Consider the following 23206-nt stretch of genomic DNA (forward strand, 5'->3'; position numbering starts at 1 on the left):
AAACCTGCACCATCCTGTTCCCAACCATCTGCCACACTTCACATAATCTACATTTACATACAGTAAAACTTATACATACGTTTGTAAAGCAATGCAGTGATTTTATGCTGTTGGGAAACAGGATTTTGCCTTTCTCAAATATCACAATATAGTAACTTTCATGTCCTAACGGGATTCGAACCCTATAGGCTCTCGCATGATGAGAGATCAAACATCCACTCATCCAAGAGGGCAATGATAACTTGGCCAAGGGGAGACATTATTGTGCTCATGAGCTTCAGGCAGTACTACCCGTTTCTTCAATAGAAGACACAAGCTTTTTGGGTCAGACGACCTTCGCTATAGGGAATCCCTGATGAAGGAGGTCAAACTGAAACGCTTGGACATCTTGCGACCAACTTATGATATTGAGTCGAGCACAGAGCCAGATATTAACCCTTTAAGACCTGGAACGCATCTGTGTCACTTTAGATTTATTTTGCTATTCAAGCAAAAATTGATTTAAAAAAAAAAAACGTAGGATTTAGAAAACATTTTGAAGAATCGCCTCAGGTCTTAATGTCTTGTGTACTGTAGAGAAGATTTAATCAGACAACAAAAATTCTAAATATACAGCAGAATATTTTTTTATATATTTTTTTCAATTTCACTGTCCGATTCACTGGAAGACTGTGAATCAATGACACTGTACACGTGGTTAAACATGAAGAAAAAAAACAAAATAATCCCCAAAATCTCTGGACCTACAATGGAAATGCTCAGGAGAACTCACCGTTGGAAACAAGCTTGTGACTGACTCTGGAATTCATTACAAACAAAATATCCTAACCCTTTGATTTAGGAAGTAAATTTATTTGTATAATAAACATGAGGACAAAAGAACATCTGTGTATTTGACTATAATTTCAGGTCATTAATGAAGACATACTGTATTTCACTTTGTGTTCAGACAATGTCCCAACAAACGAAACAAAATGTTTATTTATCCCTTTAGTTAAAACGCTGGTACTACATTTTTTTCTTTTACTGGAAATCAAATACACCATGAATGCATTATAAAAAATAAATAAAACATAATGCAAATGACCAAAGATTTATTTTCAATGCTCCAAAGATGTATGAGCAACGAAGAGATGTTAACGGGCAAGACCACTTTGTTAGAGGTTTTGGGTTGTGTAGTTACCTTGCCATGATGCAACTCCAAAGGTGGACCAGAAATAAAAAATAATTGACATTTTTATTTAAAAAAGACACAGTACTGGGTTTGGTGATGTTCTATACTGTCTGAATCAGCAATGAAGGTTTGTGTTTGTTTATGTGCTAAAAGAGTGACTTTGAGAGCTGTTTTACCGTACAATGTAAGTCAATGAGGAGCATATTTTGAATTATCAATTTCTAATCAATGGCGCAATAATTTGATTTGATTTCTCGTTCACCTTTGGAGTTACACCATGGCAAGGGAACTACACAACCCAAACCTCTACCAAAGTGGTCTTGCCCTTTAACACATCGACTGCCGGACGTAATATTATGTCATCTAAAATCCAACGGTTCACTGCCAAAGTCGTATTATTACATCATTAAAAAAAATATCATGTTTTTAGTGATTACGCTAGAGGGCGCTCTTCGCCAACCTATGAATGATGCCTCGACTTCGAGAGAAGGATCCACCCGGAAATGACATCATCCAACCAAAAAAAAAAAATCATCCAGTCCACTACTTTTATTCATATAAACACATTTATCTCGGATTTCCTCTCCGAGACTGCGTCTTTGGTGAAAACAAGCCATATTCAACTGCCGATAACTACAGAACGGACAATCACGGTTACAATGTTTTTTTTCTCCGGTGGAAAGGAGAGAGACCCGTCCTTCTACTGAGACATCGTTTGGATCGTCAAAAAGACTCAAAATAAGGTAAAACAGTTGGCAGTGGCGGATTAATTAAATAACTAATACCTGGCAATGAATGTGTTAAGCATCAAAGAAAGACAAAAAAGTTTTGAAATCACAATATAAAATATATGAACATCTAAATAATAAAAACCCTAAACTTCAGGTAAGTGTGAACGAGTCCATTGAGTGTGTGAGTGAACACACCTGTACGTCAATTAGCTGAACCTGTTGTGATTGGTCCACAATACGACACACACACGCACACACAGCGGCAGTGTTTTGGTCATCTATGTACAGTGGTCCACCGTGGCCAAATACTGCGGGGGTCCTTCAAATGTTTGAGAACCACTCATCCATCTATGATCCTCCATGCGTATATAGAGGGTTTATTATATCAGAACACCACTCCTAAACCGTTAAGGTCTTTAGTTTGGATCTTCTACCCTCCGGAACACGGCTAGGAAGTTCTTCCCACCGTTCCTCTGAACCTTCTTCCCCTCCTCTGTACATGTCCCCAGACGACTGACGATGACGTCCTCAGCCTGTCAAACAACCAGATATTCTTATTTGCTTTTTTCCCCCATTTTAAAATACAAGACATACCTGACATAACAAAAAAAAGAGACACAAAACAACTACCGGTACTATACACCAAAACAAACCCTCCCATGCCCAGGGGGGAGTAGAATAAATGAATGAACTCGTGCAAATATATATATTTTTAAACTAATAATGGTGAAAACGAAATCTTTTACCCATGATGATGACACACTGGGTTCTTCCAGTGGAGCAATATACCACGTCTGGCTATGGGGGACGCAAAAGCAACCAAGTCGGCCTGGAATCTGTTAAATCTTTACCTGTATGGTGGCCTGGGATCAATACCAATTTTCGGGTTTCTGATCCAGTCTGAGCGGAAATAACTTAACGTAATCATTATGTCATCAGGTGGCCGGAACCACCAGCGCCGTGCATCTCCAAAATGATTCCCCTAGTTTAAAATGTGTTTAGTTTGGTATAATAATGGTTTGGTACGTCCATCTTTTATTCTAACTCATAGCGACTAGCAAGACTAAACGAATTGATTCGCATTATGTGGGGAACAAAAACAATGTGACACCAACCGGAACCAACCACCGGAACCACGATTTGTGTTTTCCTTTTTTCCAAACCGGATCACAAGGCTAGTTTTAGGTGGAAAGTCTGGTGACGCGAGGTTACCTGTATTCTTAACACATGCTACGGAGCCTATGGGCCCCCCCTATGGGCCCCCCCTATGGGCCCCCTATCCTTACCCCTTATGCATAATCTTAGAGACTTTGTTTTCCTTTTTCTTTAATACATTTTAAAGTAGTGAAAATAGCCTACATATCTACATCGACGCGTTGTGAGCTTGTAGATCGGCTATTTTCACTTAATAGTTATTGATCAAATAGAATCAATATTCTGTTACTGCATCGTCTTATTTCTCGCTTCAAATGTTTTCAAAAAACATTCTTGAGAGCAAATGTTTGGCTGTAAATGACATTGTGTGTTTGTTTACATGGCTACCATGTTGGATACGGCAAAAAAACAAGCAACGCAATCAACCAAGCCGTGTAATAAACAAATATAAAATCATTCATTTATGCGACTATGAAAATACAATTCTCTTCTGTTCAGGTTCGCAGTTATTTGTTTAACAGCAACAGACTTGATAATCAGACTATAACATCTTTCTTATCATACCAGTTGTTCGTCAGGAACACGTGTGAACAGCGGATGTTCAGTGAAGTGCTTCACAATCCAGATGTGCACTTCCTCCACGTCTGTGTTGGTGTACACCAAACCCTGCAAACCAATCGGGAGAACACACCAATTAGTGTACACGAAACCCTGCGACCAATCAGGAGAACACACCAATTAGTGTACACCAAACCCTGCGAACAATCAGAAGAACACACCAATTAGTGTACACTAGAGATGCGCGGATCGCGGTTTTAGCCACGGATAAACGCAGTTTTTGGGTGGATTTGGGTCAAATATAACAAATTCACTGCCAGGGGTTTTCTAAAAACAGGCTGTAGCTTCTGCCAGCATTTCTAACCCATTAAGGCCTGAGGTTCCGATTCTACAAAATGTCTTCTAAATCGTTTTTTTGAAAAAACGTATGTTGCTATATCAGTGGTTTTCAAACTTTTTCATGTCAAGGACCCCAACATGTATCGGTATTTGGCCGCGGACCCCCATCTCAAAATATTTTGTTCCAGGGACCCCCAGAAGCAAAGATTTGCGTTAAAAATGTTTGCTTTAAAATAATATATATTCAAAGATTTGCACACATTTTCACTATTTTTCAAAAATAGCAGATCTACAAGCTCGTAGCGTGGCACTCGGTAAAACGAAAATATTAATAAATTCAAGGTTACAGCTATAGACAACCTTTTAACTCTGGCAGTCAATGAGTTAAGTCCAGCTCCACCATTGAAAGGTTTAAATCCGCCCTAAAAACCACCTCTTCTCCATTGCCTTCAGCTCAGTCTGAGGGCAATTAACTGAACTCATGGCCTACTCTGGTCATTGAATGTATTTTTTTGTATTGCTTTTTATGTTCTTTTAATCATGATGTATTTGTATGAGGTATTGCTTTTATGTTTCTTTTTATAATGTTGTATTTCATGCGGTCGTTATGATGCTATTGTGAATGGAAAGCACTTTGGGTCAACTTCTGTTGTTTTTAAATGCGCTTATACAAATAAAAGGTGACTTGACTTGACAATAACTCATGACCTAAAACACAAAGCAGAATATTTAGAGCTTGAAAATGACATATCGTTGCAGTCAAGACAGAAGTGTTTGTTTCCGTAAATTAATGCCCATCATACTAGATCATACATGGCAACAGGCGGCCCCCACCTTCACTTAATGCGGCCCGCAGGTTAATATCGGAATACTGATATATTATTGATTTCGGCTGTTACAATTCCAAACATGCAAACATGACCCGCTTTAATTACTTCTGTCTATATAATAGTAGCTTAAAGGGACACTTCACCCCAACAAAAACTTTGTTTCAATGGATTAATCACCCCATGGAGACTTGAATTTTTTTGTTTTTTGTCTCATTCCTAAGACAATAATTTGATGACCGGCAGCGGTTCCGCTGGAGACACGAGTCTCCGTTGTGTCTCCTACCGGAACCGCTGCCTACCGGTCCACTGGTCATCAAATTATTGTCTTAGGAATGAGACAAAAACAAAAAAATATCCATGAATTCAAGTCTCCATGGGGTGACTAATCCATTGAAACAAAGTTTTTTTTGGGTGAAGTGTCCCTTTAATGACTAGTATTAAGTCTATTGTCTTTTTTATGTCCAATGTAATTTAAGTTCATAAAGTTAACATAAGTATAACTAAATACATTTGAAATTAAATACAAATGTTACTTTTGATGATTCCAATAAAAAAAAATAGCACAAAAAAAAATCAGGTGCCCTCTCCATCATCAAAGTTGCATCACCCCTGTACTACAGTGTCACACAAAAGTAGCAAAAATAGCCAGCTATTTTTTTTTATGTTTAAGTGAAAGTGGTTAAATGTGTCCGTTTGTTTTATAAATATTGAACCAATGAAAAGTATTAATAAAAGCTTGTGACTACGTACTGTAATAACTACTTACTGTAATGACTACATACTGTAATAACTACATACTGTAATAACTACATACTGTAATAACTACATACTGTAATAACTACTTACTGTAATAACTACATACTGTAATAACTACATACTGTAATAACTACATACTGAAATAACTACATACTGTAATAACTACATGGGATCCACGGGAACACAGGTTATTATTTATTTTTTTACATTTTCTTTAAACTAACAGTCTTGTCCATACAAGGTTTTTCCACTCGACAGCAACGATTATGCTGGAGTAACTCCCAACTTCCAGTGGAAGTAACTAAGTACAAGTACTCAAGTACTGTACTAACCACTTCAGCCCTATATATATATTTCAGCTATTTGAAAATAGCAGATCTACAAGATTGTGAGCTTGTAGATCGGCTATTTTCAAAATATTTTTTAAATACATTGTTAACTTGTGGAATGGGACATTCTGCACAAAGACTTTTGGTACTTTAAGTATATTTTGAAGCCGATACTTTTCTACTTTTACTAAAGTACATTGTGAATACGGGACTTCTTGCTTGTGACAGAGTATATCTAGATTGCGGTAGATTAATACTTAAGTAAAACATGCCAGTACTTCGTCCATCACTGCCAACTACGGATGGCACAAAAAAAAACTTTATTTCATCTTCAATCACTCAAGCCTGACTGACGTTGCTCAAATCTTTGGGCAGCGTTCCCTCAAAAAAAGAAAAAAAGAAAAAAAAAGAAGAGTAAAAATAACCTACAGCCGACACGGAGGCTAATCACCTAGATGTCAGTGGTGTTTGCTTTGGAGTGCAGACAAGATAGCGTTACAAGAATATAGATTTCTTGGAAAATTCAACAATGGCACAGACTTCCACTTTAACACTGCGTGTTAAAGTTAACTCATTGCTGTTACCCTTTCATGAGGCCAGGATGAGCACAGTGGTTCTAAAACTAAGGGTCGGGGACCCCCCAGAGGGTCCCCACATGATTTTTATTTTGGGGGGGGGGGGGTCCCCCAGATGATTAGCTTAATGTGCAACATTGTTTTCTCACTCAACAGTAAACAAATCAACATATAGTATTAGTGCATACAGGGTATAAAATGTCAATTTAAGGACTTTTAAGACCTTTCAATACGTCTAAAATGAAACAAAATAGAAAAAAGACCATTACTACGTCAAAGCTATACTATATACTATACAAAAAATGTCAATATGTATTACCTAAAACGAATGAAAATAGCCGATCTTGTAGATAGGCTAAGGACCCCCAAATTGACACATATTAGCCCACGGACCCCCATTTGAACAGATATGTCAAGGACCCCCATAAGAGAAGATTTTTACGGCTCTAGCCGTGATTTAACCATTTTTATTTCAAGGACCCCCAGTTTGACATGCATTAGGCTACGGACCCCCATGTAATGGCACGGACCCCCATGTAATGGCATTTCTATCTCTGGGACCCCAATTGATATTGTAAAATCAATGTTAATTTAACTCTGAGAGTGTACAAATGGAACCAAATGGACCCGTTAGGGTCCATTTGGTTCCATTTGTACACTCTCAGAGTTATAGACCCATACAGGTCAATTTGGTACCCAACTATCCATCATTTAGCTGGGGACCCCCTGGAACTCCCTCAAGGACCCCAACCAATGCTATAAAGTAACAATGTAATTCAGGGGTGTCGTGGGATGAAAAAGGTTATTAACAGGGGTGACCCTGTGCCACAAAGGTTTGAGAAACAGAAACACTGATCTAAATCTCTGTGTTAGAACACAAGCAACACAAAATGCTTGTGTTGCTTGTGTTCTAACACAAGCCTCCACTTTGTGTCCCATGAACTCAATATGTGCTTCAATCTCCTTCCACTCAGCCAAGTCCAGCACAAATTATAAAATCAGAATCATTATCTTTTTCCGTTTTTCATTTTCTCCCAATTTAGTCGTTATGCCAATTCTCCCCCATGTAGTCCCTCTGTCATCATCACTGCCAGCCCCTACAGATGGTCTTGGGAAGGGTGTAGACAAGTGGTTCTCAAAGTGAGGTCCGGGCGGGGACCCCCAGGGGTCAGGGTTGCCATATCTGCTTATTATAATTTCCCCGCAAGATTTTATTTGAAAATAGCCGATAGCCAATAATGCTATTTTCAAATGGCCAAAATGTATATAGGGCTCAAGTAGTTAACACATTGGGTGCCAGAGGTTTATTAAAATATTATACGTTGAGTGCCTGCATTTCTTCCATCCACTTGCGTTATACGTTTCGTGCTGTAGCAGCCCCGACGCGGAAGTGCATGTAAACAAAGCGTGCGTGCGAGACGGCGGAGGGTCCCGACTAACGCCTGGAACAATAATATTTCCAACGCGATCCTCCATTGCAGCGTGATCGCCGATCGAAAACGGCTCGTTTCCACCACGTTAAAAAGAAATGGAGATATTAAGCTTTTAGTCAAGGAGATAACATTGAAAACGCCGACCGGAAGGATTTTTGACATGGAGCCACATCCAGCCTCTTCTTCTCAGAAACTCCTTGGGTGATGTCAAAGTTTCGTTTTAGCGCCCCACGTGGGCCACTCGTATAAAAATAGAATTGGGTCAAAAACGGTCCGGACCGTTTTCGGCACTTCTCGTTTGGATCCTCAAAAGCGGTCCGGACCGTTTATGGCACTCGATGTGTTAATATATATTTTGTAATAATAATCAAAATCTACAAAGTAACTAGTAACTAAAGTTTTCAAATAAATGTAGTGGAGTAAAAGTACAATATTTGCCTCTGAGATGTAGTGGAGTAGAAGTAAAAGTATTGGAAATTGGAAGTACTCAAGTAAAGTACAAATACCTCAAAATTGTACTTAAGTACAGTACTTGAGTAAATGTACTTTGTTACTTTCCACCACTGCATGGAAACGATTATGACTATTATGCAACAAAAAAAATTGCGATCATCTCAAATAATTGCGATTTGACGATTATGTACTAATTGTGCCAGGCCTACCAGTACTTACCCCTATCCTCAGTGTGTAGGCATACTCTGCCAACAGCGTTGGACTAATGATCCTCCACTTGTGCTTGGTCTTCTTAAAATGAGGGTCAGGGAACAGGAAGAACATCTTACTGAGCTGAAAGGGGAAAAAAACACAGACAAACACACAACAAAATAGGTCAAAAAGATAAGGTGTAAAAACAATGAGTTATCTGACCTTGGTGAAGAAAATAAACAAAACAGATCCGTTCACTCCTTCTGTCGATACTTCTGTCAATAAATGTGTATGTTATTATATAAAGGAACCACCTTCTTCTTTAAGTTAAGGGTCACCGTATAGTCACCTCACATTTCATCACTGGTGTGGACCAACGTACTCAATCCCAGAACTTGAGTTAAAGTACAAGATACCTCTGGTAAAATATTAGCAACTGCAGTAAAGTTGCTTAAGTATTCAAAACTACATGCTTCTAAAATATATTTAAGGATTCAAAAGTACAAATTATATTTTCTGTACATTTTTTGACATACAAATGTTTTTTTTAAAGAATAGTGAAAATAGCAAAAGTGCAATATTTGTCTTTGAAATGTAGTGGAGTGTAGGCTAAGTATCCAAAAAATACAATCAAAGTTATTTTGATTAACTATTTAGATATTTCATATTTTTATCAGACACGACCCCTTCCTATACAAACCCATTGTAACTTCAAACTCCATTTTAACCATGATAGATTCATTGAAAACACCCGTCCTTGGTTCTGGTGACTGATATTGTCCCACTAATACGTGAGGAGACCGTGTTTTTTCAATTACCTTTTTCATTTATTTTTTTAAAATGTTGGGGAAAATGAAAAAAAATCTAATACAATAAAAAAAATCAAAAAAGATTTATAAAAAAAGTAATCAAAAAAACACGGCCCCCTCACGTATTAGAAGGACAATATCAGTCACCAGAACCAAGTGCGGGTAATTCCGTTTAATCTAACACGGTTAAAGTGGAGTTTGAAGTTACAATGGGTTTGTATAGGAAGGGGGCGTGTCTGATAAAATGAATATCAAATATCTAAATAAATGCTGAATCAAGCAACTTAAAAACTGTCCAGGGTGCTCCAAAAAGCCTGAGTAGACAATAAAATGACCCCAAACATTTTTTGAAAGTGAAATATTCCTTTAACAAGACCAGGAGACCTGGTTCTGCCAGACCCAGACTTCACATGACGTGTCAGCCTGTGTCTATGCCCATGTATGGACGACAGGCTGGGGCCTAAGGACAAAGTGACCAAAACCAGTTTTTTGCCCATGTATGGAGAAAACGGGTCCAAAACATGCCCATGTATGGACGAAAGGGGGACAGACTTTTATGGCTGGGGCCTAAGGACAAAGTGACCATGCCCATGTATGGAGAAAACAGGTACCAAGCCTCATGTAAGCCAGACCCCCTGGGTCCGGCAAAAACTTAAAGCATCTTAAAAACTGTCTGGGGCTAAGCCTGAATGGACGTTAAAACGACCCCAAACATGTTTGAAAGTGAAATATATCCCCTTTAAGTACAGTACGCAAGTAAATGTACTTTCTCACTACTGTCCACCACTGCAAGTTTCATAATGTACGAAGAGTCATCACTCTTATGCAGCTCTCATTATATTTAGTAGTTAGTTGTTAAGCAGTCTGGATCGTAAAAGTGGAATTTCCCTCCACATTTCTTTTCCCCTCCCAAAAGTTCCCCATGGCACTACTGTCTTTGACATGACGTATATCGTCTCTGACAGGTGGAAACCTTGTATGTCCAAAACAAAACCTTTCAAAAAAATGGTAAAAAAAAAAAAACTGTCAGAAAATTCAAAATAAAAATATATATATATATATCTGTGTTCCAAATGGATCAAATGTAGTTATTGTTTAGCCCAGGGGTCTTCAACATTTTTTCTCTCTCTCAGGCCAAGGACCCCCTTGGCCTGAGAGAGAGATGAAGCAGGGACCCCCCTCTATATTATATCAAATTGTGTTTCAGATTAAACTTTCTTTTTTTTTACTTGGTCTGCTCTTTTTTCCCCCCCTCTACACCTAATACCTCTTTGCCAAAAAATAGCAGATCTACAAGCTCACAAAGCCTCGCAGCGCGAGGCGTTGTGAGCTTGTAGATCTGCTATTTTTGGCTAAATGTTCTTCTCAGACCCCCTAGGGGTCCCGGACCCCCTGTTAATGAAGACCCCTGTTGTTTAGTCACAAGCTCTTGTTAATATTTTTCATCGGTTGAATAATATTCATAAAACCCCACACACTGACTTAGCCACGTTCACTTGGAAACAATAAAAGCAAATAGCATTTTAGATTTATTTTGGCTATTTTTGCTACTTTTGTGTGACACTGTGGTCTGATGAAGTAGGGTATTCATTTACAAAAAATAACTAAAAAGTGAAGAAAAAAATAATCATGGAGATACGAGGTTTCTGCCCGACAACAGCGAATACGCTGTGCTGCTACAGCAGCAGCAGCAGCCGCCGGCGGTCTCGCCAATATTAAGTCTGGCAGCTAGTAACGTTTTTATTAGTTAAAATAAATAATGTCATGTTAAGACAGAATAATATGGAGGATATAATCGCTGGGGACTTGCCACAGAGCCTCAGGGGGGGGGGGCTGGTTATGTTTCCACTGCATCAGGTGGGAAAATGAAAATTTAAAATGTCACTTTAATTTTGGGCTATTTTGGGGGTTTTCAAAAAAAGTACATTGGAAGAAGAAAAAAAAGGACATTTGGAGGAGTATTACACCACCGTGATGTTTCTCTTTCATTTGAGTAAAGACTCGCTTGATGTGTCTGCTTTCTTAAGACCTTTTTTAAACCAGGGGGTCCCGGCAAAAAGTAGTTAAAATGGCATCACAATCATTCTAACCACTTTATCCATTTATACATTGGCTATTTAAAAAATAGAAGATCTACTAGCTCACAGCGCGGCACCGAGTGCAGCGCTATGAGCTTGTAGATCTGCTATTTTTGAAAAATCTTGAAAATGTGTGCATATCTTTGAATATATATATTTTTTAAACATTTTAACTCAAATCTTTGCTTCTGGGGTCCCTGGCACAAAACATTTTCAGATCGGGGTCCGCGGCCAAGTGTATATAAATTTAGGGGTCCTTGGCATGAAAAAGGTTGAAAACCACTGATTTAGATTCTTTTTTTTTTACATAAATCCTCTCTTATGAGGGTCTACCTGGCACAAAACATTTTCAGATGTGGGTCCATATCAATTTGGAGGTCCTTGACTTGAAAGCGTTTGAGAACCAGTGGTAGAACGTAAGTCAAAGGGGCTCCGATCTGATCGGGGCTTTGGAGTCATACATCATAGATGTCATAGTCATAGACTGCTCATGTTCCTTTCTTTCTTATATATCAATTTATGAACACGAAAGAAGTCTTTCTAATGTCTTCTAAATCCCAACAGTTTTCTGAAAAACGTATGTTTCTATATCAGTGGTTCTCAAACCTTTTCATGTCAAGGACCCCCAAAATGATATGAATTTGGCCACCGACCCCCATCTCAAAATATTTTGTTCCAGGGACCCCCAGAAGCAAAAATTTGAGTTAAAACTGTTCGCTTTAAAATAATATAAATATATTATTTTGCACACATTTTCTTGATTTTTCAAAAATAGCAGATCTACAAGCTCATAGCCGCGCTATGAGCTTGTATATCTGCTATTTTTGAATAAATGGATATTTTTTAATAAATGGATATTTTTTAATAAATGGATCTACAAGCTCATAGCGCTATGAGCTTGTAGATCTGCTATTTTTGAATAGCCAAAGAAATCTTAAAATGACACGGATGCGTTCCCGGATTTAACGTTTTTTTTCCCTCTCTCCTTTTATTTCAAACACCAGCCTCTGTTTCCATAAACGTGTCCGTTTCTCAGCTTAACTCTAATGTATGCTAAGTATGTTTATACAGTATGTGTGGGCAATACTCCAGAGAATACAGAGGGCATTTGAGGTAAAGTTATGATCCATGGTTTGCCTCATTTAACCCTGGGTACTGTAAGCTCGCCGTGTGTGTGTGTGTGTGTAGGTGTGTAGTCTAATGCTGGTTTGTTTCAACAAGTCACACACACATCAGAAGCTAATTGGAAGGGATAAATAAATGGTTCTGTGTGGCGTCAGGCATACGTTCAATAACCCCATTGTTTAAACAAATCCATGGCTATATTAAGCAGCTCTTAACTCATGCCTGACTCCAGAATTAATTTGAAAAACCTAGGTGTCAGTCTAAGGATAAGCCATCCATTACTGAAAGGGGTTTATTTCATTAAATCTGGCTTTTTGTGTGCAAACAACTGACAGTTTTTTAAGTTGCATGTTTCAATATTTAGATATTTGATATTCATTTGATCAGACACTGGCTTAGACCCTCCTATATAGTATAAGCCCATTGAAAAGTCAAACTATGTTTTAAACAAGCAAGAAGAGATGAACGCTGGAGCAACACAGACAATTTAAGCCTTTTATTTTTCAAGTGCAAGTAATAGTTGACTGACGTTTCGGTCTTTCGACATTCCTCAGTTTCATGACTCTGAGGAAGGTCGAAAGACCGAAACGTCCGCTTAAATTGTCCGTGTTGCTCCAGCGTTCATCTAATCTTGCATCTAGTGTCCCTACCCTTGTGACGCACCGGACAGGCCGTTTAAGGCTGAGGCGCAACAGTAGAATGCCTTTGTTCTTATGTTTTAAACAGGTTTAGATTAATTGTAAACGCACAAATGGTTACCGTTACTGATTTTGATTTCAACCTTGTACTGTAATGTCTAAAACAGGTCACTTTTCAGGAAATGGGGAAAAAAATAACCTGTGTTCCAATTAGTCACAACAAGCTGGTGTTAATGCTTTTCTTTGGTTAAATATTCATAAGACCCACAGACATACTTGACCACACAAAAGGCTGCAGTGTTGTTTAACCACTGCCCATTAAGTGGTTAATAATCAATCAATTTAGTCGATGAAGACTTTTTTCGTGTTTATACACGAATCCACGGAGCGCTGCCCTGTAGGTGGCGCCGCCATTGCTGCGGTGTCAGACTCGGTCAGCTGCTGCTACGGTTTCTGTCCGTCTGTTGACGTTTTACTTTTTACCTGCTTGGCTGTTTGGAGCAGCCATAAACTACACAGGTTTGTCCCCATTTTCTGTACATCTTTGTAAAGTTAGTGTTGGAAAAAGTTAGTAAAAAGCAGGTAAAAGAGTAACGTGAGCAGTCAGTGACAGCAGCTGACTGACACCGTGTGACAGCAGCTGACCGAGTCTGACACCGAAGCAATGGCTGCGCCACCTACAGGGCAGCGCTCCGTGGATTTGTGTATAAATTGATATACAAGAAAGAAGAAAAAACATTATCCAATAAAAACTCCTGCTTCTTGATTATTCGATTAACCTACATGAGCAAGATCAAGTCAGTTATTGTATTGGGTTGGGTTCTGAGTCGGTTTCGATAATATTTTCGGTTAATTGCCCAGCTCTAATGCAGTACCTTTTCACATCGTCTCTGTCGGGGTGGAAACTGTCTAAAACTGTTACCTTTTCTGGATTCAAATACAAAAACTAGAAAAAGCAGATCTACAAGCTTGCAGATCTGCTGCTTTTGATGCTTTCGTGTCACGCTCTAGTACAGGGGGTGCCCACACTTTTTTGACTCGAGAACTACTTTTAAAATGACCAGCTCAACAAGATCTACCCACCCAAAAAAGGTATTATCCCATTGCTGAAAATAATTGAAAAACATACCTGAGGGGTCTTTTAGAATAAGCGCCGCTGGCGTGGCATATAAGACAAACGCACATGGAATGGTAAATAGTGTGTGGGGGCGGGGGGGGGGGGGGGGGGGGGGTGAGTCTTCCTCCCATTCTGTATGGAAGGGGTAGGTTTTCGGGTAATTTTTTGCCATGCACATTTTTGGTAACTTTGTAATACTACTGACGTTTGCGGGCAATACTTGAAAACAAAGCATCGCATTGTGGGGGTTTGCCTGCTCTATAGAAGCCGTGAAGGGAGCTGACAGGCCCTTCTTGATGTCAATCAATCAATTCACCTTAATTCAAGTGGCAGTTGCCAAGAAAATGGTTTCGTGATTTTTGTTTATAAATATTTTTTTCATATATTTTAATTGGTATTTTTTAGGGGCATGTCATGTGGTCTATTTTTAAATCCTACTGGTAGATCGCGTTCTACAATTTGGTGCACCCATGCTCTAGTATGAAAAAGTTATAATATGGGAGATATGAGGTTTCAGCCCGACAGTGGCGATATAAAAGAGAAACGTTGCTCAGTTTGCAGTCAGACCATCCTCCTCCTCATGTGTTCCAGGACATAACTGTCAGTTATAAGTGCTGATAAACAACTCTCTGCCAGACAGACAGAGTCACATAACATACAGGAGACTTGCCTCTCAGCCTTGCTGCAGTGCTGTGTCATCAGAAATGAAGTCTGGGCCATCATGCTCCATAAAACCAAGAACATATTAACCCGTTAAGACCGGGAACGCATCTGTGTCATTTTAAGATTTCTTTGGCATTTCAAAAAAATTGCAGATCTACAAGCTCGTAGAGCGGCAACGAGCTTGTAGATCTGCAATTGTTTTTGAAAAATCGTGAAAATGTGTGCAAATCTTTGACTATATATATATATATAAGATTTTTTACTCCGATATTTGCTTCTGGGGGTCCCCTGGAACAAAACATTTTGAGATGGGGGGTCCGTGGCCAAATACAAATAATTTTGGGGGTCCTTGACATGAAAAAGATGGAGCACCACTGATATAGTAACATACTGTTAGGATTTAGAAAACATTCTTAAATATGTATTTGGCGGCGAACCCCCATCTCAAAATATTTTGTTCCAGGGACCCCCCAGAAGCAAAAGATTTGAGTTAAAATGCATATATATATATATATATATATATTCAAAGATTTGCACAAATTTTCACAATTTACAAGCTCATAGCGTGGCACCGAGTGCCGCGCTATGAGCTTGTATATCTGCTATTTTTTGAATAGCCCAAAAGAAATCTCAAAATTACACAGACGCGTTCCCGGTCTTAATGGGTTAAGGCTGATAACACACGATAACTGGCCCTTCATTCCAGTCGTAACGCTTTCAACTTTAAAGCAGACAATGTGCCTTTGATTTAGAACAGCACTAGGTGCCTCTATACATCACTTTTAACATCTTTCCCCACATATTTCCCATGGAGGAGCTCCAGACGTTACATTACCTGATAACATCACAAGAAACAGTCTTTTAGTTCTCATGTCCAAAAACATTGTTGGAGCGTACCCAGGCCAAAGGAACACATGGTTCTGAATTTGAGTGGTATGATTCTCCCATATATCAACTTTGTTTTAAGTCGTTTCTTGCTTTCACGATAATGGAAAGAATACTGTGATTTTACAATATAATATGAATCATTTGTATGTCTTTTAAAATGGTATGGTTTGCATTTTTACAGTGCCTTTACCCAAAGCATTTTACAATGTGTGCAACGATGCAACCAACCTGTTCCCCGATCGTTCAGTGTCTTTTTTCATTCATTTAACCTTTATTTAAGATTCTCGGAGAGATCATTGAGGGAGACCCTCATTTACAATGATGCCGAGATTACACACACATACAGTATAAATAACATAAGAACAAGAACAAGAAAAAAACAATAAAGTTGACATAAACAGTTAAAACAGTTGCATGTTAAGAGCAATCAGTTAAAACAGTTGCATACAGGTAATGCACGGTTATTATATAAATTCCTAAAATGGCCAATAGATGCCAGGACAGGGGTCTTCAACAGGGGGTCCGGGACCCCTAGGGGGTCCTCAGAGTTACTACAGGGGGTCCGCCAAATATTTGTGTGATATGATTTTTTTATTTTACCTTAACCACTTGAACCCTAACGTCCGTTTCTCCCTTTTCTGAGGAGAACTTTAGCCAAGAATAGCAGATCTACAAGCTCACAACGCCTCGCAAAGAGGTATAGGTGTAGAGGAGAAAAAGAGCAGACCACGTAAACAAAACATTTTGAATCTGAAATTTTATACAATATAGAGGGGGGTCCCTGCTTCATCTCTCTCTCAGCTAGGGGGTCCTTAGCCTGAAAACTTTGAAGACCCCTGTGCGCTATAGGGTATTCAATTTAAGCTCTTGTTGCAAGAGGTTCAAAGACTCAGGTGCACTAAAGCTGAAAGCAGTCTTTCTGAGTTCTGAACTGGCAAAAGGAACCAGAAGGACTATAGCCAATCGCTGGAGCGAGTTAGAATGTGATTATGTTTCTGACGTAGCATGGAAGATATATAAGATAGTCAGTCCATATGCCATATGCTCAAAGACACGGCGTCATGAAGCCAGAAACCGGGGGATGTGTACACTCTCTCAAGAGTTATGGCGGTCCTTGAAATTAAAAAAAGTTAGAGAATTACTGCTCTACAGCAGGGTTCCCAAATTAGTTTTCCCCAAGGGCCAAATTATGTCTAGGGGACCAAGCTGAGGGCAATTTTTTAGTTTGTTATTCTTTTTTTTTCTCTAATCTAGCTAATTTGACACTGTGTTATTTTAGGCCTGGGATTCTTAAATCCTGTGTTGAGGGTCACACAAGGAAAAAAATGTACTCTGGAAACAAAATGAATTGAGAACCAACCATTTACTTAAAATATTTGGTTGTTACAAGTCAGATTAACAGGAGCGAGTTGTACATACTGAAAATCAAAATAAGTCCACAATCAACAATTTACTTCCAGATGTGTTTGTTACAGTCTGCTTGAACAGTAATACAGATAATTTAAAAAATAATAAATAAAAAAATAAATGTTGTCCGGCCCGTCGCAGTTGCCTCTCGCGGGCCGCCTATTGGGGAACCCTGCTCTACAATATACAAACACTATTTCAACAAAGAAATATCACTTACACACCCCTTTTAAAAGTTTTTGTGCAATTGCAGTACAATTGCTATTTTAGCCACTTCACTAATGTCCACTGTATCTAACCCATTCAAATGTATGTGTCACTTTAGATTTCTTTGGCTATTCAAAAATAGCAGATATACAAGCTCATAGCGAGCTTGTAGATTATTTTTTTAAAGCAAACATTTTTAACTCAAATCTTTGCTTCTGGGAGATGGGGGGGTCCCTGGAACAAAATATTTTGAGATGGGGGGTCCGCGGCCAAATATCATAATTTTGGGTGGTCCTTGACATGAAAATGTTTTGAACACCACTGATAATTGTTTTTCAGACAACTGTTAGGATTTAGAAGACATTTGTAGAATCCCCAGAAGCAAGGATTTGAGTTACAAATGTTCGCTTTAAAAATATATACATATATTCAAAGATTTGCACAAATTTTTATTAGATAAAAAGAAAATTGCAGATCTACAAGCTCGTAGCGCGGCACATGAGCTTGTATATCTGCTATTTTTTAAATAGTCAAAGAAATCTTAGAATGACACAGATGCGTTCCCGGTCTTAACCCATTAAGAATGTCTTCTAAAAACTTATTTTTTTAAACTTATGTTACTATGTCAGTGGTTCTCAAACTTTTTCATGTCAAGGACCCCAAAATGATATGTATGTGGCCGTGGACCCCCATCTCAAAACATTTTGTTCCAGGGACCCCCAGAAGCAAAGATTTGAGTTCCAAATGTTCCCTTGAAAAAATATATATTCAAAGATTTGCACACATTTTTACGATTTCTCAAAAATAGCAGATCTACAAGCTCATCTGCTATTTTTGAATAGCCAAAGTGTAAAATAATGCTTTTTAGCTCAAATCTAAAAATAACACACAGATGCTTCTACAGGTCTTAATAGCTTAAACAAACCTGGTTATCCTCACTCTGATAGAAACAGCTTTCCATCTCTATTACATAACCAGGGGGGGACCAGAAACAGACAAGATAAGTTTCTCCTGCATTTTCCACACACACTTCACTCCTACTTGTCTTGTGGTTTCTATTTGATCAGTGGGGGGGATTGCATCATAGTTCACGGACGGTATAGTGTGAGCTTTGGACACTGGCCACTGTCTGACCTGTGTGATGCATCACTGGGCTCTCTGTCTCTGTGTCACTGATCTGCTGCATAATGCACAGCAGCAGCACAGGTCCATGCGTGATGCAGGAATGAATGAAGCTTCAAGAGTACATCGGTGGAACCCTAGACTCAACGTGGCCCTAGAGTGCAGGGGTGATGCAACTTTGATGATGGAAAGGGCCGCTAGATTTCCACACTCACTCCAGAGGGCCACATTGCATATACTGTCTCGCCGTATTTTAACTTTTTTCGCCATTCTATGTCACACAAAAGTAGCAAAAATAGCCGATCTAGCCGATCAAGCTCAAAACGCGACGCGTTTGTGATGCTTGTAGACCACATTTCGAGCTTGTAGATCTACTACTTTTGATGCTTTTGTGTGACGCTGTAGTATGATCAGCGTGAGCGTTCACAGGTCATAAAACTTGCATTTTGGTGGTTTTGTGGCAAGTGAATGAATATTTTATCTCACTCAGGTGTAAGGACATTTGCTGTGCATCCGTTTGGCATGTTTATTATGGTTAATTAGCATATATTATGAATATGTAATAACTCAAAGCAAACACATGGTTATTTTCTGTTCAATATTATTCCAAGTACATATTTTTACAAATATTATTATTCCTGTACAACTGATCACTATAAAGACAGTACATATCACAATCAAACCTTACCTGTCCCTTAGCAAAGAAGTTGGGCAGGTACTTCATGGCGTTGCTACGGAGGCAGGCGATGTTCTGGTAGCCTCCTGGCTGGGAGGCCCTCAGGGAGCGGATGCGGTCCTGGACATAGTCTGACACTTTGACCCGGATCTCCAGACCCAACATCAGCTGGTCTGGGAACAGTGGAGACAGCTCCACTGTGAGGGGACACACACACACACACACACACACACACACACACACACACACACACACACACACACACACACACACACACACACACACACACACACACACACACACACACACACACACACACACACACACACACACACACACACACACACACACACACACACACACACACACACACACACACACACACACACACACACACGAGAGAGAGATATAATGGAGGGACAATTACAATGGGATAATAAGTAGGCGTGTAACGATTTATCTATTTAAATCGATTCAAACTGGTGACAATTTAAATCGATTTAATTTAAAAAATGTATCGCGATGCAAACAGCAGAGGGCGCGTAAAAAAAAGAGAAGAAAATATAAGGTCTTTGTAAGATTATTGATTAAACAAAAGCGGTGTTTTTTTGTCCATCAGCTATGGTGTGTTTGTGTGTGTCTGAGACTCAGAATAATAAAGAGAATATTTAATTTGCATGGAAACTTATCATTTTCTGACAATATTCTGTCAAAACATTGGCAATCGGTGGTCCAGGTCTAGGACCACCAGAAATTTTGTAGGACTCGGTCATTATTCAAAATCAACGCGTATCGCGATACATATCGTATCGTGGCCTCTGTATCGCGATACATATCGTATCGTGGCCTCTGTATCGCGATACATATCGTATCGTGAGGTTGTAGGCAATACCCAGCCCTAGATGTTATTAGCATCACCTACGTACCTAGAAGGCCTCCGTATCCACATCCAATGTCTGCAAACTCCACCTGAGCTGTTGGACCTGCTGGTTTGTCACACTGCTGCTGGAACACCTCTGGGTACAGATCTGACCAGTCCATACTGTCTGGACACACTGGACTGATGAATGAAATGAGAGACATTAGTTCAGTCCATACTGTCTGGACACACTGGACTGATGAATGATACTTGAGTTCTTTTACTGAAGTAAAACAAATTGAAGAGTATTGTTTTCTACATTGTGGTATTGCTAGTAAATTGACTGAGTACTTCTAATAAAACACCACTGTAGGGAAAACACACAACAGCAAAAGTAGTTAATGTAGTATTACATTCATTGTAACCAATTAATCCATTTATATGTTAGCTATTCAAAAATAACAGATCTACAACACTCACAGATCTTGACAGTGTTTGAGAAATGTTGAATAATTTTGAATTTTTTAAAAGAAATCTTCTCTTCTGGGGGTCCCTGCCACAAAATATTTTCAGATGGGAAGTCCGTGGCCAAATACAGTCAATTTGGGGGTCCTTAATTGGCACGAAAAAGTTGGTGAACCACTATTCTTTTTTTGCATGAATTGTATCTTTGGGGGTCCCTCCCTGGCACAAAATACATATCAATTTGGGCGTCCTTGACATGAAAACGTTTGAGAACCACTTGGTTAAAAAGCAATAGCATCATCATCATTTTCACTAATCAATTACTAGTATCAATATAGCCTTGGATCACAAGACGGTCATCTGTCATGACCGTCTGCCCGTCTTGGATGATCTTCAAAATAGTGTTTACACTTTCTCTCTTTTTGGTCCGTACATCTACATAAACGTTCAGATTTCAAATATAAAGTGCTTACCCCATGACCACGGATGTTACAATTATGTACGGGCCCTCAGAAGTACCCTTATCTTCCGTATTGTTCAATAGAAAGCATTTTAATCCGATCGGCAGCCATTTTTTTATAGAGTTATAATGTACCAAGAGCACAGTACAGAGTGCAGTACACCTACCAACCGATAGGATCGAGCAGTTAAAGCGTATGGGGAAAATACGGAGAAAATGGCCACCGATCGGATTAAAAAGCTTTTTATTGAACAATACGGAAGACACGAGTACTTCTGAGGACCCGAACATAATTGTAACATCCGTGGCCATGAGGTAAGCACTTTATATTTGAAATATTAACGTTTATGTAGATGTACGGACCAAAAAGGGAGAAAGTGCAAACATGATTTTGAAGATCATCCATGACTATGACAGTCATGTATCAATAGTGTCATCAATAATCTCACTCACTACTCAAACGTGTGGTCTGCCATGGGGTTGGAATGGGCTCGTTGTCTGTAGAAACGCTTCTGTGGCATCGACGTGCTCGTCGCCATCCTGTATCTTGTGTTAAATGTATTAAAGTATTAAGTGTATTAAATGATAAGTCAGCAGCTCCACTTATAAAAGTTGCAGCTAAACCACGTTTAATAATAAGACCAAGTAGGAACTACCGGGTCGCATGTATGTGACGTGACTCACGTCAACGAGAGACCAGGGTTGCCAGATTGTGCGGTGGTAAAACATAAAACAAGCGCAGTAGTAGACAGCGTTGCCAGATGTTGCGAGAGAAATAAGCAACCAGGTCTATGAAAACAAGCCCAAAATAAGCACTAATAGTTTAAACCTATATAGCCTACTGTACATTGGCTATTTGAAAAAAGAATTACATTTAGTTTGACTCGGTTGGCGGTTCCACAGATAAATATTGTGAACATAGCCGATATACAATCTCTACAATCAAATCATCTATTTTCAAAATGTGTGCCTCTTTCTAGGGTAATTTTTGACAAAACTTCCAATGTTTTTATAGTTTTGCAGGTTGACTACTTTTGATTCAGTAATGGTCTTAAAAGTCCTTGAATCGTAACGTAATCGTATAAATGTGCAGATACCCTTATCTGCACATAGATACACTTATACTGTATGTTGGTTTGTAGTGTTGAGTATAGTATAGTTATAGTAGGAACCAAATAGACCCTTACAGGTCTGTAACTCCACAAGAGTGTACACATTGAACCAAATGAACGCTTTACATGTCCAATTTGGTTCCATTTAATTTAATTTCCTCTTTGATTCACAATTAACATGGTCAGATTGGAGGATAAGCCCTTCTTCAGTAGACCTAGTTTCTCCGGTGGTGGCTCCATGGATGATGGTGTGGTCTGATATATCTGTTTACACGCCTCAGTATACCCAGAAGAGAGTTTTGGGGAAAAGGACATTCATGTGGTTGGCTCGACCCCTGACCCCTCTGCCTGGAATCAATGAACTTCAAAAAACTGGGAAACTGGAGGCTTTCAGCAGGATTTAGAAAAACTTGCCCATTCATCACGAGCAGATCTTGAGCAGTGGTGGAAAAAGTACTAAAATTCTTTACTTAAAGGGATACTTCACTCTCCCGACGGGGACACATTTAAAAAAAATATTAAAAATAAATGAAAAAAGTTATGGAAAATTCATGGCCCCCTCACGCATTAGAGTGTCCTACTAATGTGTGAGGGGGCCATGAATTTTCCATAACTTTTTTCATTTATTTTTAATATTTTTTTTAAATGTGTCCCCGGCCCGAAAGTGAAGTATCCCTTTAAGTAAAAGTACCAATACTGCAATATAAAAATACTTTGTTACAAGTAAAAGTCCAGAATTCAAAATTTACAAAAGTATTGGCATCAAAATGTACTTAAAGTACCAAAAGTAAAAGTACTAAATATTTGAAAATAGCAGATCTACAAGCTCACAAGAAGATCGGCTATTTTCAAATAGCCTAGGCATAAAATTGGTTTAAAGTGGTTAATGTATGTTTCATTATATCATAATTTATATCTGAAAAGTAACTAAAGTTTTCAAATAAATGTAGTGGAGTAAAAAGCACAATATTTGCCTCTGAGATGTAGTGGAGTAGAAGTAAAAGTATTGGAAATTGGAAATACTCAAGTAAAGTACAAATACCTCAAAATTGTAC

The 23206-nt window shown here is 38.8% G+C and overlaps 1 protein-coding gene across 1 annotated transcript; it reads right to left on the bottom strand.

Moving 5' to 3' along the window:
- Positions 1 to 729: 729 nt before the first annotated feature.
- On the bottom strand, positions 730 to 21691 carry mettl1 (methyltransferase 1, tRNA methylguanosine). The gene is made up of 6 exons (XM_080424028.1): positions 21493 to 21691; positions 20182 to 20315; positions 19268 to 19452; positions 8553 to 8666; positions 3625 to 3726; positions 730 to 2438 (listed from the first exon to the last, which is right to left on the bottom strand). The coding sequence occupies exons 1-6, from the start codon at positions 21576 to 21578 to the stop codon at positions 2322 to 2324; spliced, it is 738 nt and encodes a 245-aa protein (XP_080280154.1). The 5' UTR covers positions 21579 to 21691; the 3' UTR covers positions 730 to 2321.
- Between the last annotated feature and the right edge of the window lie 1515 nt (positions 21692 to 23206).

Source organism: Gymnoscopelus braueri (assembly GCF_963280865.1).
Source record: "Gymnoscopelus braueri genome assembly, chromosome: 3".
NCBI lineage: Eukaryota > Metazoa > Chordata > Actinopteri > Myctophiformes > Myctophidae > Gymnoscopelus > Gymnoscopelus braueri.

Excerpts from the sequence above, each read along its gene's own strand:
- mettl1 (XM_080424028.1), bottom strand. The coding sequence starts at position 21,578 with ATGGCGACGAGCACGTCGATGCCACAGAAGCGTTTCTACAGACAACGA. Across the intron at positions 19,453-20,181 it reads TGGATACGGAGGCCTTCTAG|TGGAGCTGTCTCCACTGTTC; the intron begins GTACGTAGGTGA and ends GTCCCCTCACAG. Across the intron at positions 2,439-3,624 it reads GTGTTCCTGACGAACAACTG|GCTGAGGACGTCATCGTCAG; the intron begins GTATGATAAGAA and ends GTTGTTTGACAG.